This window comes from Mesoplodon densirostris, chromosome 13, assembly GCF_025265405.1.
Source record: "Mesoplodon densirostris isolate mMesDen1 chromosome 13, mMesDen1 primary haplotype, whole genome shotgun sequence".
Lineage (NCBI taxonomy): Eukaryota > Metazoa > Chordata > Mammalia > Artiodactyla > Ziphiidae > Mesoplodon > Mesoplodon densirostris.
Window position 1 is genome coordinate 1,032,698 of NC_082673.1, and position 17,380 is coordinate 1,050,077.

General features: G+C 52.9%; 2 protein-coding genes across 3 annotated transcripts in view; one reads left to right on the plus strand and one right to left on the minus strand.

The window, feature by feature from the left end:
• The window catches only part of SPIDR (scaffold protein involved in DNA repair), a 331,570-nt gene extending 325,416 nt beyond the window's left edge, over positions 1-6,154 (plus strand). For both annotated transcript variants that reach the window (XM_060116489.1, XM_060116488.1), the window contains 4 exons: positions 492-585; positions 1,295-1,409; positions 1,670-1,723; positions 5,765-6,154. In XM_060116489.1, the coding sequence (XP_059972472.1) occupies positions 492-585; positions 1,295-1,409; positions 1,670-1,723; positions 5,765-5,929 (428 nt within the window). In that variant the 3' untranslated portion in view covers positions 5,930-6,154. The remainder of the gene's footprint in view (positions 1-491; positions 586-1,294; positions 1,410-1,669; positions 1,724-5,764) is intronic.
• A 1,197-nt stretch (positions 6,155-7,351) lies between these two features.
• On the minus strand, positions 7,352-8,260 carry CEBPD (CCAAT enhancer binding protein delta). The gene has a single exon (XM_060116490.1). The coding sequence runs from the start codon at positions 8,218-8,220 to the stop codon at positions 7,450-7,452; it is 771 nt and encodes a 256-aa protein (XP_059972473.1). The 5' UTR covers positions 8,221-8,260; the 3' UTR covers positions 7,352-7,449.
• Positions 8,261-17,380: the final 9,120 nt, after the last annotated feature.

Sequence of the window (17,380 nt, forward strand, 5' to 3'; positions counted from 1 at the left end):
CATCTCTGTGCTCACGCGCTTGGACGCAGTAACTCCACTCTGTGAGCGCATCCTAAGAGAAGGGTCCAGCACAGAAGGAGCCAGGTAGATAGACGCCCACCGCCTCGGGCTAGGGCAGTTTGGAGACCTGGTGTCCAGTCTGGAGAGTGGCCGAGAGAACCGTGACCTAAGGGGACAGCCATGCAGCAGCTTAAGGGCAGGACGAGACGGTGCAGGGATGGGCTGCTTGTCACGGCCTCAGAACATGCACGTTGCAAAAAGGCAAAAATGAAAATACTCGGTTAGGTAGTAATATGCCTGAGCTTTAAAACTTGCTCTTTGTTGTAATTTTGTGCAATAAATGGAAATTATAAAAAGCTTAGGAACATGTATATAAACTCACAAATGAGAAGCAAACCTGGGGCACCTCATGTTACCGTCTGTGACCTGAGGGGCAAAGAGAAGTTGGGGGACAGCCGCCTCTGAGCCCGGGTCTGCTTCCTTGGGCCTAGGCGCTGTGGTCGCCGTGGACGAGAGCACCGCCTGCTCGTGGCCTGCATGTGACCTGTGTGGCGGTGAGAGACTGGAACGGAGGCCGGAAGACAGGTAGGGGCAGCGGCAGCAGCAGCCCGGGACCCCACTGCCTTGTGCTTCGGGCTGGGGGCCAGGCCCAGGGCACACGGAGCGGCCAAGCTGCAGGAGGAGGCCGGGCGCCGTGTTTTCTCTCCTCACGACTGGGGTTCTGCTGTTCCCCGAGGCTCTTCCTGTCTTAAAAGAGAGAAGAGCCAGGTTTCCTCAGCTTCTCTGTTATCAGGAGGGAGAAAAAGAACCCGGGGCTAACGTGAACGTGAGACACACTTGGTGGCGGCACAGCCGGCCTCTGCAAGCAGACACCCCTGCCCAGCCCCACCGCCCCCCAGCCCGGGGCCCGTCCTCGGAGCCGGACCTCCGGCCCCCCCGTGACTGTCGGAGGCACGTGCACAGGGCGTGCCGTCACGTTCCTGCCTCTTGACGCCTCACAGGTGGTGGCCTGGACGGGCCTTCCTTGGAAGCAGGAAGGAGCAGAGACGCTGCTGGTGGGAGCAGGTTGGCCGGTCCGGCCCTTCCCCTTGTTGGCCGCGTGCTCAGCCGGGGGGCCCCCACTCCGGGCACTGCGACCGCAGAGCCCAGGCTGCTTGGGACCTGTTCCAGGAGCCGGGTTTCTGAGCCCCCCTCTAACACGGCAGGCGGACACTCGCTCGCGCGCAGGGAATGTCTGTGTGTCTGCCCGCCGCCAGGCTCCCGCGCTCTGTGCCTTCTTGTTTCCGAACAACAGGGGCGCCTTCTCCTGTGGGGACTGCTCCCGCGTGGTCACCTCTCCCCTCCTCAGAAGGCACCTGCAGGTCTTCCTGGACTGCCCCTTGCGACCCCAGTGCACAGTGAGGGTCAAGGTAGGAACCAGCGGGGGCTCGTGCATCCGCGTCCACCCACTGCATGCCCCCTTCACCCGCGGCCGGGCCAGGGCTGCATCTCCTGCTCTTTTCCTGGGAAAGGGGGCAGGGCTCCCCCGAGGGGCCGCAGCCCTCCCCTGTCTGACTTAAGGCTCTGCGATGGAAGCTGGTGGCTTAGAGCCACATGTCAGGTCTCGGTGGGGGATCGTTCCGGGTAAGCGGGGTTGGGGTCCTGACCCCGCCCGTGGCTGTTCTTGCAGCTGCTGCAGCGCAGTATCTCTTCGCTCCTGAGGTTTGCCGCCTGCGAGGACGGGGTAAGTTGGGGCGCCCAGCCCAGGTTTGTGTCCTTACTCTCCTCCCCCGTGTCCCTTGGCTGCAAGGGCCCTCCGTGTGCCATGTGCGAGCTGAGAGTCCGGACTCTCCCGAGACTCGGCTAGGCCTTCTGTTTCCTCTCTGACTCACGCCCGAGTCTGCTAACAAGATCCTTTCCCTTTTGGAATCGAGGTTATTTTCTGATCGGTCTTGCAGTAGACACACGAATCTGTCCCCCAGCTTTGATTATGGTAAGTCGGTCTTGGGGTTTCAAGTTAAACCTCCTGCCATGGTTTCACGTTAATAGGACAATTACCTGAGACACACATTTTTTTAAATTGCTGGGTATTCTCTAGTCTGAGTGCCTGGAAACTTTTACTGTTATTTCTCAGATCTGCCCTGTTACTGTGGTGAGCTTTGTAAAGAGGTGTGAGGCGTGCTCGCTCCTCAAAGAAAGCACCACCTGAGCACACACGCCACGTGCCTCACCTTTGGCCTCATGAACGAGAGAGGCCTGTCCTTGTCAGAGCCATGTGAAAGCCCCGCAAGTGGCCTGTGGAATCACCGAGCCCTGGAGAGAGTGCTGTGTCTGTGCCCTGCTGGGATCCACATCCAGGTGGCAGACATGGGCCAGCTCGTGAGACTGCCGTGAAAGGGGAGGCTCACACTTGCAGAACTTTCTGATGGGTTCCCAAAGCGAAATGCCAGCTCTGATGCCAGCCCGAATTTGGAGGCTCCCAGGCTGCTCTCCCGGCCGCTTGCCAGTCCTGTCCCAGCCCCTCCTGGGCTTGGGGTGTCGGGGGAGAAGCAGCCCTTAACACTCTTTCATGTGCACCGGATGTCAGAGTTTGGAGTAAATTGGAATGTGGACAAACCTGTGCACAGAACCTTTAAGGATCCCTGGTCTGACTTTGGTTCCAGCTCTGATTCCTGGCCTCACGCATCTCTTGAGAGCAACTCGGTGACCCCCGCAGTGCAAACCTTCGTCCGCGGGGCTGGCGCGTGGTGGGGATTGATGTTTGAACCAGGCTGTAGGAGGGCTTATAGACAAGTGTGCCTGACTGTGTGACAGTACCGTGTAAGTAAGCGTTTGTGGTGGGCCGGGCACCGTGCTGCCCACTGTCCGCGTGCCACCTCACCTCCTCCCCAGCATCCCCGTGGGCACAGCCCACGCTGCCTGGGAGGCGTCGGGGCAGGCCCGGGGCACGCTCTCTGCCGGATGCAGAGACACCCGCAGGGCGGGGCCGACGCTCTGCTCACCACCTGCAGGGTGGCCAGCCCGGGTGGGGCCAGCAGGGGCCTCGTGTGTGGTGTGCTCTCATGGAGTCCTGCGTTTCACGGGTGGTGAGGCCGCGGTTCCTGGGACTGTGGGTGCTTAGGTGACGCTGATGGAGTGGGTTCCAAGGTGGGGCTGCAAACAGGCACTAAAGCCGGCAGATCCGGGTCATCGGAGAACACGTTCCTCTGGAGGGTGCTGGGGGAATGCTGCTTAAGGAGAACCCAGCGAAGCGAACCCAGCAAAGCGCATGGCTGAACGCCCAGGGACGGCGCCCAGAGCACCTGCCGTCCCTGGGCCCCCGGCTCCCAGGAGGGTGGCCCTCAGCCACCTGCTCCATCCGGGGACCTGGCAGGAACCCGCATTCACGTGTCGCTTCGGGTGGAGGCAGGCTGTGCCTCCCCCACAGTAAACTCCCGCTGCTCCTAGACATGCAAGAGGCGGGCGTGCGGCCTGGTTGGCGAGCGCCTCGGTGACCCTGCATGGCTGCTCTGCTGTCAGAGGCGAGGCCGGTAGGACTGGGGGGCACCGAGCTCCCCACCCCCCGCTACCGCCCCCCGGTCTACGCCCGGTGGGTTCTCAGGCTTTACGCTGACCTGGAGGGAAGCAGACACCTTCCTTCCTACCTGTAGGAGAGACCTCCCGGGGACATCGGCCATGAGGCTCATCTGGATTCTGTCGGCTTTCAGGGTGAGAAGGTACATTTGCCAAAATCCAGAGAATCAGATGAGGACTTTCCACGAGAACCGTGGCTCCACTCCCGGAACAAAATGCGCCACTTCCGGTCCGGCACACACACGTGCCTTTAAAATAGAGGCACATTTTACACACACGCGCGCGTTCATATGACCGGCATGTGTGAGTTTGCTGGTGTGATTGTTTTAACTTTTCCGTCTTAACTTCCCCCAAATATAAGGTATAGTGTAATGTCCATTTATAAACGATACAGTTATTATCGAAAACTGTAGCTGCCAACCCTGACACTTTAAAAAGAGGGTTTCCGCGGACTTTTTTTCCAACGCTGAGGCCCACGCTTGTACCTGGCCGCCTGGGCCCACGCCCACGCGCAGGTGCGGCCCTCAGAGCCGACACAGCGCGTCCAGCATCACGGCGTCCTCCCGCCCCTGGGTGGGAACTGCCCTCCCCGGCGTCACTGTCGCCTTCCTGCCATCGTGGGCTCCATAGAAGCCCTGGGAGTGACCTTGACGTCTTGGCCACGGGAGGCCTCCCCACTGTCCAGTCGCATCCTCTCCCTCCCTCTCTCCGTCTGCCTGGGCCGGCGACTCTCAGCCCCGCTTCACCCGGCGTGCCACCAGGAAAGCCGCAGCTCCCTGCGAGCCATGGTGGGGAGGCCGTGCCTGTCTCGTAGGCGGGAAGACAGGCACCACGGTGAGCTGGCTTTAGGGCAGCGTCCACACCCCAGACCCATCTGGACGTTCACTGCTTCAGAATGAGCCGTCTCAAGGCTCGGTGCTTCCACACCGATTCTGCACACAGACCTGCAGTCTGGACGAGGCTCCACGGGGCAGCAGCTGGTGCCCCAAAGCTGGGCTGGTGTCCCAGGAGGCCCTTCAGTCCCCGGCTGGCTGCTGTGCTCCTGTCGGCTGGGACCTTCCCGGGCTCTGGCCAGACACCCACATGGCCTGGACGCCCTCGCAGCATGTGTCTGGGTCCCGAGCCGGGCAGAAGATGGGCCCCGGTCCTGACCGAGCCTGGGACACACTCAGTGCCCCTCCCCTCCCACTCTGTTCACGAGAAGCCAGTTGGCCGCCCAGCCTGGACCCAGGGGGAGGGCAGCGAGGTGCCTGTCAAGGAGCTACAGACATGCCAGCTTTGGCCATGTTGCCTGACACCCGCCCCCCCGCCCCGAGTCCCCTCTGCCAAGACACTAATGGTGGAGGGGCAAGTTAGCAGTGAGCTCAGTCGCCACAGACGCCCATCAAGTGTCTGGCACAGAGGAGGGCTGAGAGGTACTCCTGACGTTACTCTGCAAGTGGCAGCAAAGGAGTTTCCGAAAGAACACGTGACCTTCTAGGGCTTCAGTCTCTGATAAAGACCAATAAACCTCTTTATTTTCAGCCCCACCCCCAAAAGAAACCGTTCTGAGGTGTGATCCACGGAGACCAGGAGGGCACAGCACACCTTCCCAGCCTGCTCACCTGGGGCCCCTGCCGCCCATGGCTCTACATTCCCGTGTAGAAATGAAACTTGCCCACAATTAACCAGTTCCCTAAGATAGCCATCCAACAATGTGAAGGAAGGGCTTTCTGTGGCATAGGAAGAGGTGTTTAGCTCAGTGTAACTGAGATAAATTACAGTGTAACTGTAATTTCTGAGAGAAATGGGATCCTGTTAAGGAGGGAAGTTTGGGGCAAAGGAAGTCCTTTGACCAGAAGTGTTGCTCGAGTGGGGAAGTGGGATGCAGCGGCCGGCGTGATGTGTGCCTCCTGCTGGGACGCAGGGCATGGCCCTTCCCATGTGCTTTCCCCCCAGTTTCTCTCCTAGGACGGCCAGCTGGGAGATGCACGTCCTTGCGCCCACTAACAAACATCGATCACAGATATTTTTAAGGTTCTTTTGTAAAAACTAACTCGGCTACCAGAAAAAAGCAGTTCCTTCCTTTGCTGTTATTGCAGCCTGTTCTCGCCTCTGGAGAGGGGTCATGGGCCAGGGAAGGGCCTTCTGCTCTGTCTTTGGTGTCCTGAGCCGATGGGAACTGCATGCCCAGGGCTGTTTGCTTTAACCAGCCTGCCTCTTATCCCTGCAGAGTTACGAGGTGAGGAGTGTCCTCGGAAAGGAGGTGGGGCCGATAACCTGTTTCGTCCGGTCCATCACCACCCGCCCGGCCAGCTGCGTGGGATTGGAGGAGGTGGAACTCCTGAGCGAGGGGGGAGCCCCTTCAGCACACCGGTGGCAGCCGCAGGATCCGTGAACTTTACACAGTGGCTGCGAGTGGTGATGGTTCGGTAGTTATTCGTTAACTCTAGGCAGAGTGAATGTACTTTATGATCTTGAAGTGGAACTTCAATTAGGGCAAATGTTAGTAAAATGGCTTTGTAAACTGTAAATCAAAGTACTTCTTTCTGCGATGATATATATTTTTATTGCCTTTCTGCAAATTTAGGAACACGATAGAGCTTAAATAAGCTTGAGGTTTTCATTTTGTATTTGCCTTAGACAATAATATAGTAGAAAAAGTTTTGTTCTACTGTAATTCTAAAGTGTTCAAATTTTACAATGATTCAACGTGTTTTTCTTATATTTCTTTTAACATTTCCCCAAAGAATTACCCTGCCGAGTGTAAACCTTTGTCCTCTATTGTCCTATTACTGCTGCACAGTCAGTGTCCAGCCTAAGCGTTCTGCAGTTCAGTATTTTTTGGAAAATGTTCTGGGGAACTATGTCAGAGGTAAAACTGTTTCCCATAATGTAGAGATAAAGCGACTGGCCTGATGATAGCTCCTTACGGAGAGACTGACAGGTCTGGTTAGTCCTGCCGGGCACTGCACAGGATTACGCGGCCGCAGGAGAGCTGGGTAATCGTTCACCTTGTTGGCAGAGATCTGAGTTAAAAGTAAAACCATGGATTAATTATCTCTGGACACTAAAGATTTTGCGTTTCCTCCCTTATGACAGTATAATCATGACAGCCCACGGTTAACTAATTACATAATACAGACGTAGCAGCCAAGAGCAAAGAAGGCTGCCTAGTACCCACTCTCGTGGGGGAAAGGCAACGGCTTTCTTTATTCGTCCAGATTAAGCCTTGAAGCATTATCAGTGCCGGCAAGGCAGCCGCTTTTAAGTAGCTTTGTGACCGTCCTTTCCATCTCCTGTATGACTTGTGTACTTTATGCACTTTGAAAATCTACTTGAAGCTGTCTACAGGACGGAGGAAAGTGAAAGCAAATCCCATGAAAGCCAAAATGAGTGGGACTGGTTTTCGGATAACCTGAGCCCTCCTCTCCCTGCCTCCGACTCGAGGTGGGACCCGCTCCGGCCGGTTTCCGACACGTTTCCGGGGCGCCTTCCACCCGAGCGGGTCTCGCTCGGCAAGTTAACCGGCACGTCCGCAGGTGGAGTTTGGCCTGTTGGAGAAGCAAAGCGACGGTCTTGCAGGAACCCGGCCCCGGGGCGCACACCAGCCAGACGCGCCCTCCCCGGCGCAGGACTCAAGGTGGGTCTAACGCGCCTTTATTCTTACAAATGCTGTAAAAATCAGTATAAAAAGGTGAGCATGCTCGGTCTTTCCCTCGTGTCTACAGTACAGAGGTTTGTCCGAATCGTCCCCTTCACGAAGGTACCTTAGCTGCCTCCTCGGGCGTAGGATGCAGAGAAGCTGCCGTCACAGTCACTTAGGGTCCACGCGGCAGCTGTCCGAGTCCCGGCCCAGCCCGGGGGTCCGGCCCGGCGGTTCCAGGCACTGCGGCCGCAGCCCGCACGCCCCCCGCGTCACCGCGCGTCCGCCGCCCCCGCGCCGGGCAAGAAGGGCGCGCCGGGCAGCTGCTTGAAGAAGCGCCGGAGGCCGGCCAGGTCCCGCGTGAGCTGCTCCACGCGCTGCTGTAGCTTCTCGTTCTCGGCCGAAAGCTCCACCAGCTTCTGCTGCATCTCCTGGTTGCGCCGCTTGGCCTTGTCGCGGCTCTTGCGCACGGCGATGTTGTTGCGCTCCCGCCGCTGCCGGTACTCGGGGCTGCCGCGGTCCGGGCCCCGCTTGCCCGCTCCCTTGTCGCGCGCCGCCCCGGGAGCTGAGGGCGCGGGGCTGCGGCGCGGCGGCTCGGGCGACGCGGGCGGCGTGGGCTGCGCGGCGGCCGCCAGGCTCACCACCGTTTGCGCGCACGCGGCCACCTGCGCGGGCAGCAGCGAGCCGGGCGCGTCGCCGTCGCCCCAGTCGGGCTCGCGCTTGAGCGGTCGCGGCGCGGGGCCGGGGCCCGCGGGGCGCGCGGGGCCCCCGGGCAGCAGCTCCAGGGCGCCCGCCTTGTGGTTGCTGTTGAAGAGGTCGGCAAAGAGCTCGTCGTGGCACAGCTCCAGGGTGGGCACGGCGGCCATGGAGTCGATGTAGGCGCTGAAGTCGATAGCGCTCTCGTCGTCGTACATGGCGGGCGCGGCCGGCTCGGCTCCGCGACCCAGCTTCCCCGCGCGGCCGGGCTCGTAGAAGGCGGCGGGCTCCGCAGTCCAGGGCGCGCCGCGCGCCGGGCCGTCCAGGCTGAAGAGCGCGGCGCTCATGGCGGCGTCGGGCCGACGGCGAGCGCGGTCCCCGGGCGGGCCGGGCGCCGCCTTTTCTAGCCGGACTGACGCGCACGCCCCGCCCCGCCCCGGCCGAGGACCGCGGGACCCCCGCCCGCGCGCCTCCCCCGTGCTTCCTGCCCGCCGGCCCGGCCCGCGCAGCGCTGCCGGGAACGACCCTCCCTCGGCCGCGCCTCCTCCTTCCTGCTGGTGGGTCGGGGCCTCCGCGCCCGCGGAGTCGGGGCGGAACCAGAACGGCGCCCGGGCCAGCGCGCGGACTAGGGCCCGGGGGCGCTCCCCCGCGGCTTCAGGGAATTAGGGTCTCGCGGCTTCCCGATCGCGGGGATGGCGTGGTTGGAGACGCTGCCCCGCGGGGTTCCTCCGGGTCCGGGGGGCGCTCTCCAACCCCGCGTGCCTAGGGCCGGGGGAAGCTGGGAACCACGAGTGCGCGAGAGCTCCGCGCCCCCGGAAAGCCCACGAGCGCCCGGGAGCTCCACGCTTAGCGCCCCGCGAGCCCCGCGCCCCCGACGCTGCTTCCAGGGACACTAGAGCAGTGCCATCTTGCGGTGATGTCTTACTTCAGTCCTGTCTTTAGTTCCAGGCTCTTTCTTTTATGCTGTTCAGTATTCCAAAAAGAAGTGCCTTTGGATCCAGAGCAGTGGGGTAGGTCCCCTTTAGGAGAAAAATAAGGTTTATACTAGCAGCTCTGACAAGGTGTTAACTTGCTAGCTCTTCACACTGTAAAATGCAGGAAAAGACTGAACTGGCTTTGTTGGTTAACGTTTCCTACAATTTGGGGTCAGGCATTTCGGGTCAGTTCTATTTTTCACATCACCGTCCCTGTTCAGATTTGGTCTCTGTCCACATCCTTTCTCATTTCGTTGCTTCCCAACACCAAGCGCTCCACAAGCTCCACAGTATTCCAGAGGTGACTTCTGATGACGGCACCATGGGATACTGAATAGGTTTTCTAGAAGGACAGACATACTACGGTAGAACTACTCAGGGGCCGTGATGTGGATGTCACACGATTAATTCTCTATTAAAGGTAAAACCCAGGAACACGTAGAGTGTGGTTCATGGACACCCAGAGGAAAGACGTCTATTTTGGAAGCCATGAAAACACTACTAAAGCCCTCTCCAGTCAGGGAATGCAAAATAAATACACAGAGAACCATATTCTCATGAAAATAATTCAGTGAAATGACTAGTAGATTCAGATGTCAAATTGGGATTGAGCTTGAAAGAGATGCTACGCCCATCTTCTTTTCAGTGTAGTAACTAGTAATGATAATGTTTAAAGAGTTTTCTTCCCTTTTACTGAAAAAGAGAAAGGAGAGGTCGTAGACCAACAAAGTAGAGATTTGTTATGACGTTTAACGGCAAGTGAAAGACTATTAAAAATACAATAAAACAATTTAAAGTTTAGCTTCTGTGACAGTTGTCCACAGTCATTTCTTGAATGTCTCCACTTACTGTCTTTTCCTAACTCTGTTGATTTATCCGAGATAAATACGAAGTTGGTCATGATTCCTCATTGTTAGGAATCTTGAGCCTGTGTTGTTCTGAGGAGAACTGTCTAAAGGAAGCAGTCAAATAAGAAAGTATTCCTTAAAAACGTCGGAGCCGGGCCTCCCTGGTGGCGCAAGTGGTTGAGAGTCCGCCTGCCGATGCAGGGGATGCGGGTTCGTGCCCCGGTCTGGGAGGATCCCGTGTGCCGCGGAGCGGCTGGGCCCGTGGGCCATGGCCGCTGAGCCTGCGCGTCCGGAGCCTGTGCTCCGCAGCGGGGGAGGCCACGGCAGTGAGAGGCCCGCATACCGCAAAAAAGAAAAAAAAAAAACGTCGGAGCCTTGGATTCACCCGTGTTTATGAGGACGTTGCTATGTTGAGCTTAGTTGAGTTGTTCAAATGCAGCACTTCATGTGGACTTTCTAAACACATCCGTCCTTTAGAAATTCAGGAGGCTGGACGTGCTCTAGCTGTGGGACACTGTCGGGGTTAGGACATCGGGCCGGCTCATTCATAACACGAAGGAGCCATACCTCAGTCCTCACGAGGGACCACTTTCGGATGCTTCATACGGTGCAACATACGGTGCAACAACAGTTCTCCACATGAAAGTCTGGAACAGGGAAAATGTGTTTGATCAGCGCCAGTGTCAAGAGGAGGGAAATTGTGACTTTAGCGCCCTCTTCAGATGATGATTCTCAACTATCAGATTAGATACTTTTTTTTTTTTTTTTTTTTTGCATTACGCGGGCCTCTCACTGTTGTGGCCTCTCCCGTTGCGGAGCACAGGCTCCGGACGCGCAGGCTCAGCGGCCATGCCTCACGGGCCCAGCCGCTCTGCGGCATGTGGGATCCTCCCGGACCGGGGCACGAACCCATGTCCCCCGCATCGGCAGGCGGACTAGCAACCACTGCGCCACCAGGGAAGCCCCAGATTAGATACTTTTGTTCGTCTTCTGGCTCAGGAATAATTTTAACTGTATGATATGTTCTCATGTGTTTTGTGTCAGACAATAGTGAGGTTACAAATATAGGCTTTTCGGATAAACCTGGTTTCCAGTATTTTGTGTGTGTGTGTGTGAAAGGAAATACAAGGGCCAAAATAACAAAGCCCCTGGGTATTAGGGTCACACATCCTCGGCACTGCTAAAGCCTGTGTATTTTACTAAAAACCTACTGTGGTGGGTAGAAAATTCTGCATTCACTTCAGCCTCTGGAATTTAAGAGACAGATCCCCCAGATTACAAAGTAGCCAGAGCTGAAAACAGTTATTTGATTCTGCGAGTCAGGTGTCCAACCTGCCATACACTTGCGCATGTTCCCAGTAATAAAACACGAGGAGCAGCGATTTGCCTTCCCAGCCTGTTCTTCCGGTGAAGTGGATTCAGTCTCTCAGGCACACCTGTCAGCCCTGCCACAGCTCATGGGTATTTTGCCAGGAATGGTGCTGAGGCTGTAGATTGCCGTGGGTAGTAGGTCATTTTAACAATACTGATTCTTCGAATCTGAGAACAAGGTACATCTTTCCATCTGTTTACGTCATCATCAAATTCTTTCATCAGCGTCTTTTCAGATTATATGCCTTTTGCCTCCTTAGGTAGGTTTATTCCTAAGTATTTTATTCTTTTTGATGTGATGGTAAATGGGATTGTTTCTTTAATTTCTCTTTCTGAGATTTCATTGTTAGTGTATAGAACTGTAACAGATGTCCATATTTTCCATATTTTGTATCCTCTAACTTTACCAGATTCTTTGGTGAGCTCTAGTAGTTTTCTGGTGGCATCTTTAGGATTTTCTATGTATCGCATCGTGTCATTAGCAAACAGTGACAGTTTTGCTTCTTCCTTTCTTATTTGGATCCTTTCTTTGCTTTTTCTTCTCTGATTGCATTGGGTAGGACTTCCAAAACTATGTTGAATAAAAGTGGTGAGAGTGGGCATCCTTGTCTTGTTCCTCATCTTAGAGGGAATGCTTTCATATTCTCATAGTTGAGTGTGATGTTAGCTGTGGGTTTGTCACTTATGGCCTTTATTATGTTGAGGTAGGTTCCCTCTATGCCCGCTTTCTGGAGAGTTTTATCATAAATGGGTGTTGAATTTTATCAAGATCTTTTTATGTATCTGCTGAGATGATCATATGGTTTTTATTCTTCAATTTGTTAATGTGGTGTACCACGTTGATTTGTGGATATTGAAAAATCCTTGTATCCCTGGAGTAAATCCCACTTGATCATGGTGTATGACCTTTTTAATATATTGTTGAATATGGTTTGCTGGTATTTTGTTGAGAATTTTTGCATCTGGGTTCATCAGTGATACTGGTTTTGTGATGTGTTTGTCTGGTTTTAGTGTCAGGGTGATGGTAGCCTCATAGAATAGGTTCAGAAGTGTTTCTTCCTCTGCAATTGTTCGCAATAGTTTCAGAAGGATAGGTGTTAACTCTTCTCTAAATGTTTGGTAGAATTTGCCTGTGAAGCCATCTGGTCCTGGACTTTTATTTGTTGGGAGTTTTTATTTTTTATTTATTCATTTTCTTAAATTTATTTTTTTGGCTGCATTGGGTCTTCGTTGCTGTGCTAGGGCTTTCTCTAGTTGTGGCGAGTGGGGGCTACTGTTCATTGCAGTGCACAGGCTTGCGGTGGCTTCTCTTGTTGTGGAGCATGGGCTCTAGGCGCACGGACTTCAGTAGTTGCAGCATGCGGGCTCAGTAGTTGTGGCACATGGGCCCTAGAGTGCGTGAGCTTCATTAGTCGTGGTGCCTGGGCTCTAGGGCGTGTGGGCTTTAGTAGTTGTGGTTCATGGGCTCTAGAACACAGGCTCAGTAGTTGTGGCGCATGGGCTTAGCTGCTCCGCGGCATGTGGGCTCTTCCCAGATGAGGGATTGAACCCGTGTCCCCTGCATTAACAGGTGGATTCTTAACCACTGGGCCACCAGGGAAGTCCCTGATGAGTTTTTAAATCACAGTTTCAATTTCAGTACTTGTGATTGGTCTGTTCGCATTTTCTATTTCTTCCTGGTTCAGTCTTGGGAGAATTTGTCAATTCTGGGTTGTCCATTTTATGGCCGTATATTTGCTCATGGTAGTCTCTTACGATCTTTTCTATTTCTGTGGTGTCAATTGTAACTTCTCTTTTTCATTTCTGATTTTATTGATTTGGGCCCTCTCCCTTTTTTTCTTGAGGAGTCTGGCTAAAGGTTTATCAATTTTGTTTATTTTTTCAGAGAACCAGCTTTTAGTTTCATTGATCTTTTCTGTTCTCTTTAATGTTTTTATTGGAGTATAATTGCTTTACAATGGTGTGTGTGTTAGTTTCTGCTTTATAACAGAGTGAATCAGCTATACAAATACATATATCGCCGTATCTCCTCCCTCTTGCGTCTCCCTCCCACCCTCCCTATCCCACCTCTAGGTGGTCACAAAGCACTGAGCTGATCCCCCTGTGCTATGCGGCTGCTTCCCACTAGCTATCTATTTTACGTTTGGTGGTGTATATATGTCCGTGCCACTCTCTCTTTGTCACAGCTTCCCCTTCCCCCTCCCTGTGTCCTCAGATCCATTCTCTATGTCTGCATCTTTATTCCTGTCCTGCCCCTAGCTTCTTCAGAACCTTTTTTTTTTAAGATTCTATATATATATATATATGTGTGTTAGTTAGCATACGGTATGTGTTTTTCTCTTTCTTACTTCACTCTGTATGACAGACTCTAGGTCCATCCACCTCACTACAAATAACTCAATTTCATTTCTTTTTATTGCTGAGTAATATTCCATTGTATATATGTCCCACATCTTCTTTATCCATTCATCTGTTGATGGACATGTAGATTGCTTCCATGTCCTGGCTATTTTAAATAGAGCTGCAATGAACATTGTGGTACATGACTCTTTTTGAATTATGGTTTTCTCAGGGTATATGCCCAGTAGTGGGATTGCTGGGTCATATGGTAGTTCTATTTTTAGTTTCTTAAGGAACCTCCATACTGTTCTCTATAGTGGCTGTATCAATTTACATTCCCACCAACAGTGCAAGAGGGTTCCCTTTTCTCCACACCCTCTCCAGCATTTATTGTTTGTAGGTTTTTTGATGATGGCCCTTCTAACTGGTGAGAGGTGATACCTCATTGTAGTTTTGGTTTGCACTTCTCTAATGATCAGTGATGTTGAGCATCCTTTCATTTGTTTGTTGGCAATATGTATACCTTCTTTGGAGAAATGTCTATTTAGGTCTTCTACCCATTTTTGGATTGGGTTGTTTTGGGTTTTTTTTGATATTGAGCTGCATGAGCTGCTTGTAAATTTTGGAGATTAATTCTTTGTCATTTGCTTCATTTTCAAATATTTTCTCCCATGCTAAGGGTTGTCTTTTCATCTTGTTTATGGTTTCCTTTACTGTGCAAAAGCTGTGCCTATTTCCTCTTCATTTGTTAGGTCTGGTGGGTTTTTATCTTGCTTTTTCACCTGCTGTGTGTTTTTCTGTTTTCTCATTTGGCTTATCTTACTGTGTTTGGGGTCTCCTTTTTACAGGCTGCAGGTTCATACGTCCCGTTGTTTTTGGTGTCTGCCCCCAGTGGCTAAGGTTGGTTCAGTGGGTTGTGTAGGCTTCCTGGTGGAGGGGACTAGTGCCTGTGTTCTGATGGATGAGGCTGGATCTTGTCTTTCTGTTGGGCAGGACCGCATCCGGTGGTGTGTTTTGGGGTGTCTGTGACCTTATTATGATTTTAGGCAGCCTCTCTGCTAATGGGTGGGGCTGTGTTCCTGCCTTGCTAGTTGTTTGGCATAGGGTGTCCAGCACTGTAGCTTGCTGGTCGTTGAGTGGAGCTAGGTCTTAGTGTTGAGATGGAGATCTCTGGGAGAGCTTTCGCTGTTTGATATTACGTGGAGCTGGGAGGTCTCTTGTGGACCAGTGTCCTGAACTTGGCTCTCCCACCTCAGAGGCACAGGCCTGACGCCCGGCTGGAGCACCAAGACCCTGTCAGCCACATGGCTCAGAAAAGGGAGGAAGAAAGAGAGGAAGGGAGGAAGGAGGAAGGAAATAATAAAGTTATTAAAATAAACAATAATTATTAAAAAATTTTTAATAAAGAAAAAACGGACAGACAGAACCCTAGGCAAATGGTAAAAGCAAACATATACAGATAAAATCACACAAAGAAGCATATACATACACACTCACAAAAAGAGAAAAAGGAAAAAAATATATATATATGTATGTATTGTTGCTCCCAAAGTCCACCTCCTCAATTTGGGATGACTCGTTGTCTATTCACGTGTTCCACAGATGCAGGGTACATCAAGTTGATTATGGGGATTTAATTCGCTGCTTCTGAGGCTGCTGGGAGAGATCTCTCTTTCTCTTCTTTGTTCGCACAGCTCCCGGGGTTCAGCTTTGGATCTGGCCCCGCCTCTGCGTGTAGGTCGCCTGAGGACGTCTGTTCTTCACTCAGACAGGACAGGGTTTAAGGAGCCGCTGATTCGGGGGCTCTGGCTCACTCAGGCCGGGGTGAGGGAGGGGTACGGGTGCGGGGTGAGCCTGCAGCGGCAGAGGCCAGTGTGACGTTGTACCAGCCTGAGGCGCGCCGTGCGTTCTTCTGGGGAAATTGTCCCTGCATCACGGGACCCTGGCAGTGGCGGGCTGCACAGGCTCCCAGGAGGAGAGGTGTGGATGTGACCTGCGCTCGCCCACAGGCTTCCTGGTGGCGGCAGCAGCAGCCTTAGCGTCTCATGCCCGTCTCTGGTATCTGCACTGATAGCCGTGGCTCGTGCCCATCTCTGGAGCTCGTTTAGGTGGTGCTCTGAACCCCCTCTCCTTGTGCACCCCGAAACAATGGTCTCTTGACTCTTAGGCAGGTCCAGACTTTTTCCCAGACTCCCGGCCAGCCGTGGTGCACTAGCCCCCTTCAGGCTGTGTTCACACCACCAACCCCAGTCTTCTCCCTGGGGTCTGACCTCCGAAGCCTGAGCCTCAGCTCCCAGCCCACGCCCATCCCAGCAGGTGAGCAGACAAGCCTCTTGGGCTGGTGAGTGCTGGTCGGCACCGATCCTCCATTCAGGAATCTCTCCACTCTGCCCTCCACACCCCTGTGGCTGCGCTCTCCTCCATGGCTCTGAAGCTCCCCCCCACAACCCCCATCTCCACCAGTGATGGGGTTTCCTAGTGTGTGGAAACCTTTCCTCCTTCACAGCTCCCTCCCAGAAGTGCAGGTCCCGTCCCTATTCTTTTGTCTCTGTTTTTTCTTATTTCTTTTGCCCTTTGCCCTACCCAGGTATGTGGGGAGTCTCTTGCCTTTGGGGAAGTCTGAGGTCTTCTGCCAGCGTTCAGTAGGTGTTCTGTAGGAGTTGTTCCACGTGTAGATGTATTTCTGATGTATGTGTGGGGAGGAAGGTGATCTCCACGTCTTACTCTTCCACCATCTTTTTTTTTTTTTCCTTTGCGGTATGCGGGCCTCTCACTGTTGTGGCCTCCCCCGCTGCGGAGCACAGGCTCCGGACGCGCAGGCTCCGGACGCGCAGGCTCAGTGGCCATGGCTCACGGGCCCAGCCGCTCCACGGCATATGGGATCCTCCCAGACCGGGGCACGAACCCGTATCCCCTGCATCGGCAGGCGGACTCTCAACCACTTGCGCCACCAGGGAGGCCCTCTTCCACCATCTTGAAGGTCTCTTCTGTTGTTTTCTTCGTCTGTTTCATTTATTTCTGCTCTGATCTTTATGATTTCTTTCCTTCTGCTGACTTGGGTTTTGTTTGTTCTTTCTCTAGTTGCTTTAGGTTGTTTGAGATTTTCCTTGTTCTCTGAGGTAAGCTGTATCACTATAAACTTCCCTCTTAGAACCAATTTTGCTGCATTCCATAGGTTTTGGATCGTTGTATTTTTGCTTTCATTTTTCTGTAGGTATTTTTTTTGATTTCCTCTTTAATCTCTTCAGTGATCCATTGGTTGTTTAGCAGCATAGTATTTAGCCTCCACATGTTTGTGTTTTTTGCAATTTTTTTTCTTGTAGTTGATGTCTAGTCTCTATAGTGTTGCGGTTGGAAAAGATGCTTGATATGATTTCAGTTGTCTTAAATTTACCAAGGCTTACTTTGTGGCCTAGCATGTAATCTGTCCTGGAGAATTTTCCATGTGCACTTGAAAAGAATATGTATTCTGCTCCTTTAGGATGGAATGCTCTATATATATCAATTAAATCCATTTGGTCTAATGTGTTATTTAAGGCCTGTGTTTCCTTACTGATTTTTTGTCTGGATGATCTGTCCATTAATATAAGTGGGGTGTTAAAGTCCCCCACTATTATTGTGTTACCATCAATTTCTCCTTTTATGTCTCTTAATATTTGCCTTATATTTAGGTGCTCCCATATATATATACAATTGTTATATCTTCTTGGATGATCCCTTGATCATTATGTAGTGTCCCTCCTTGTCTCTTGTAACAGTCTTTATTTTAAAGTCGATTTTGTCTGATGTAAGTATTACTACTCTGGCTTTCATTTGATTTCCACTTGCATGGAATACCTTTTTCCACTCCGTCACTTTCAGTCTGTATGTGTCTCTAGATCTGAAGTGAGTCTCTTGTAGGTAGAATATCAAGGGGTCTTGTTTTTGTGTCCATCAGCCACTCTGTGTCTTTTAGTTGGAGCATTTACTCTGTT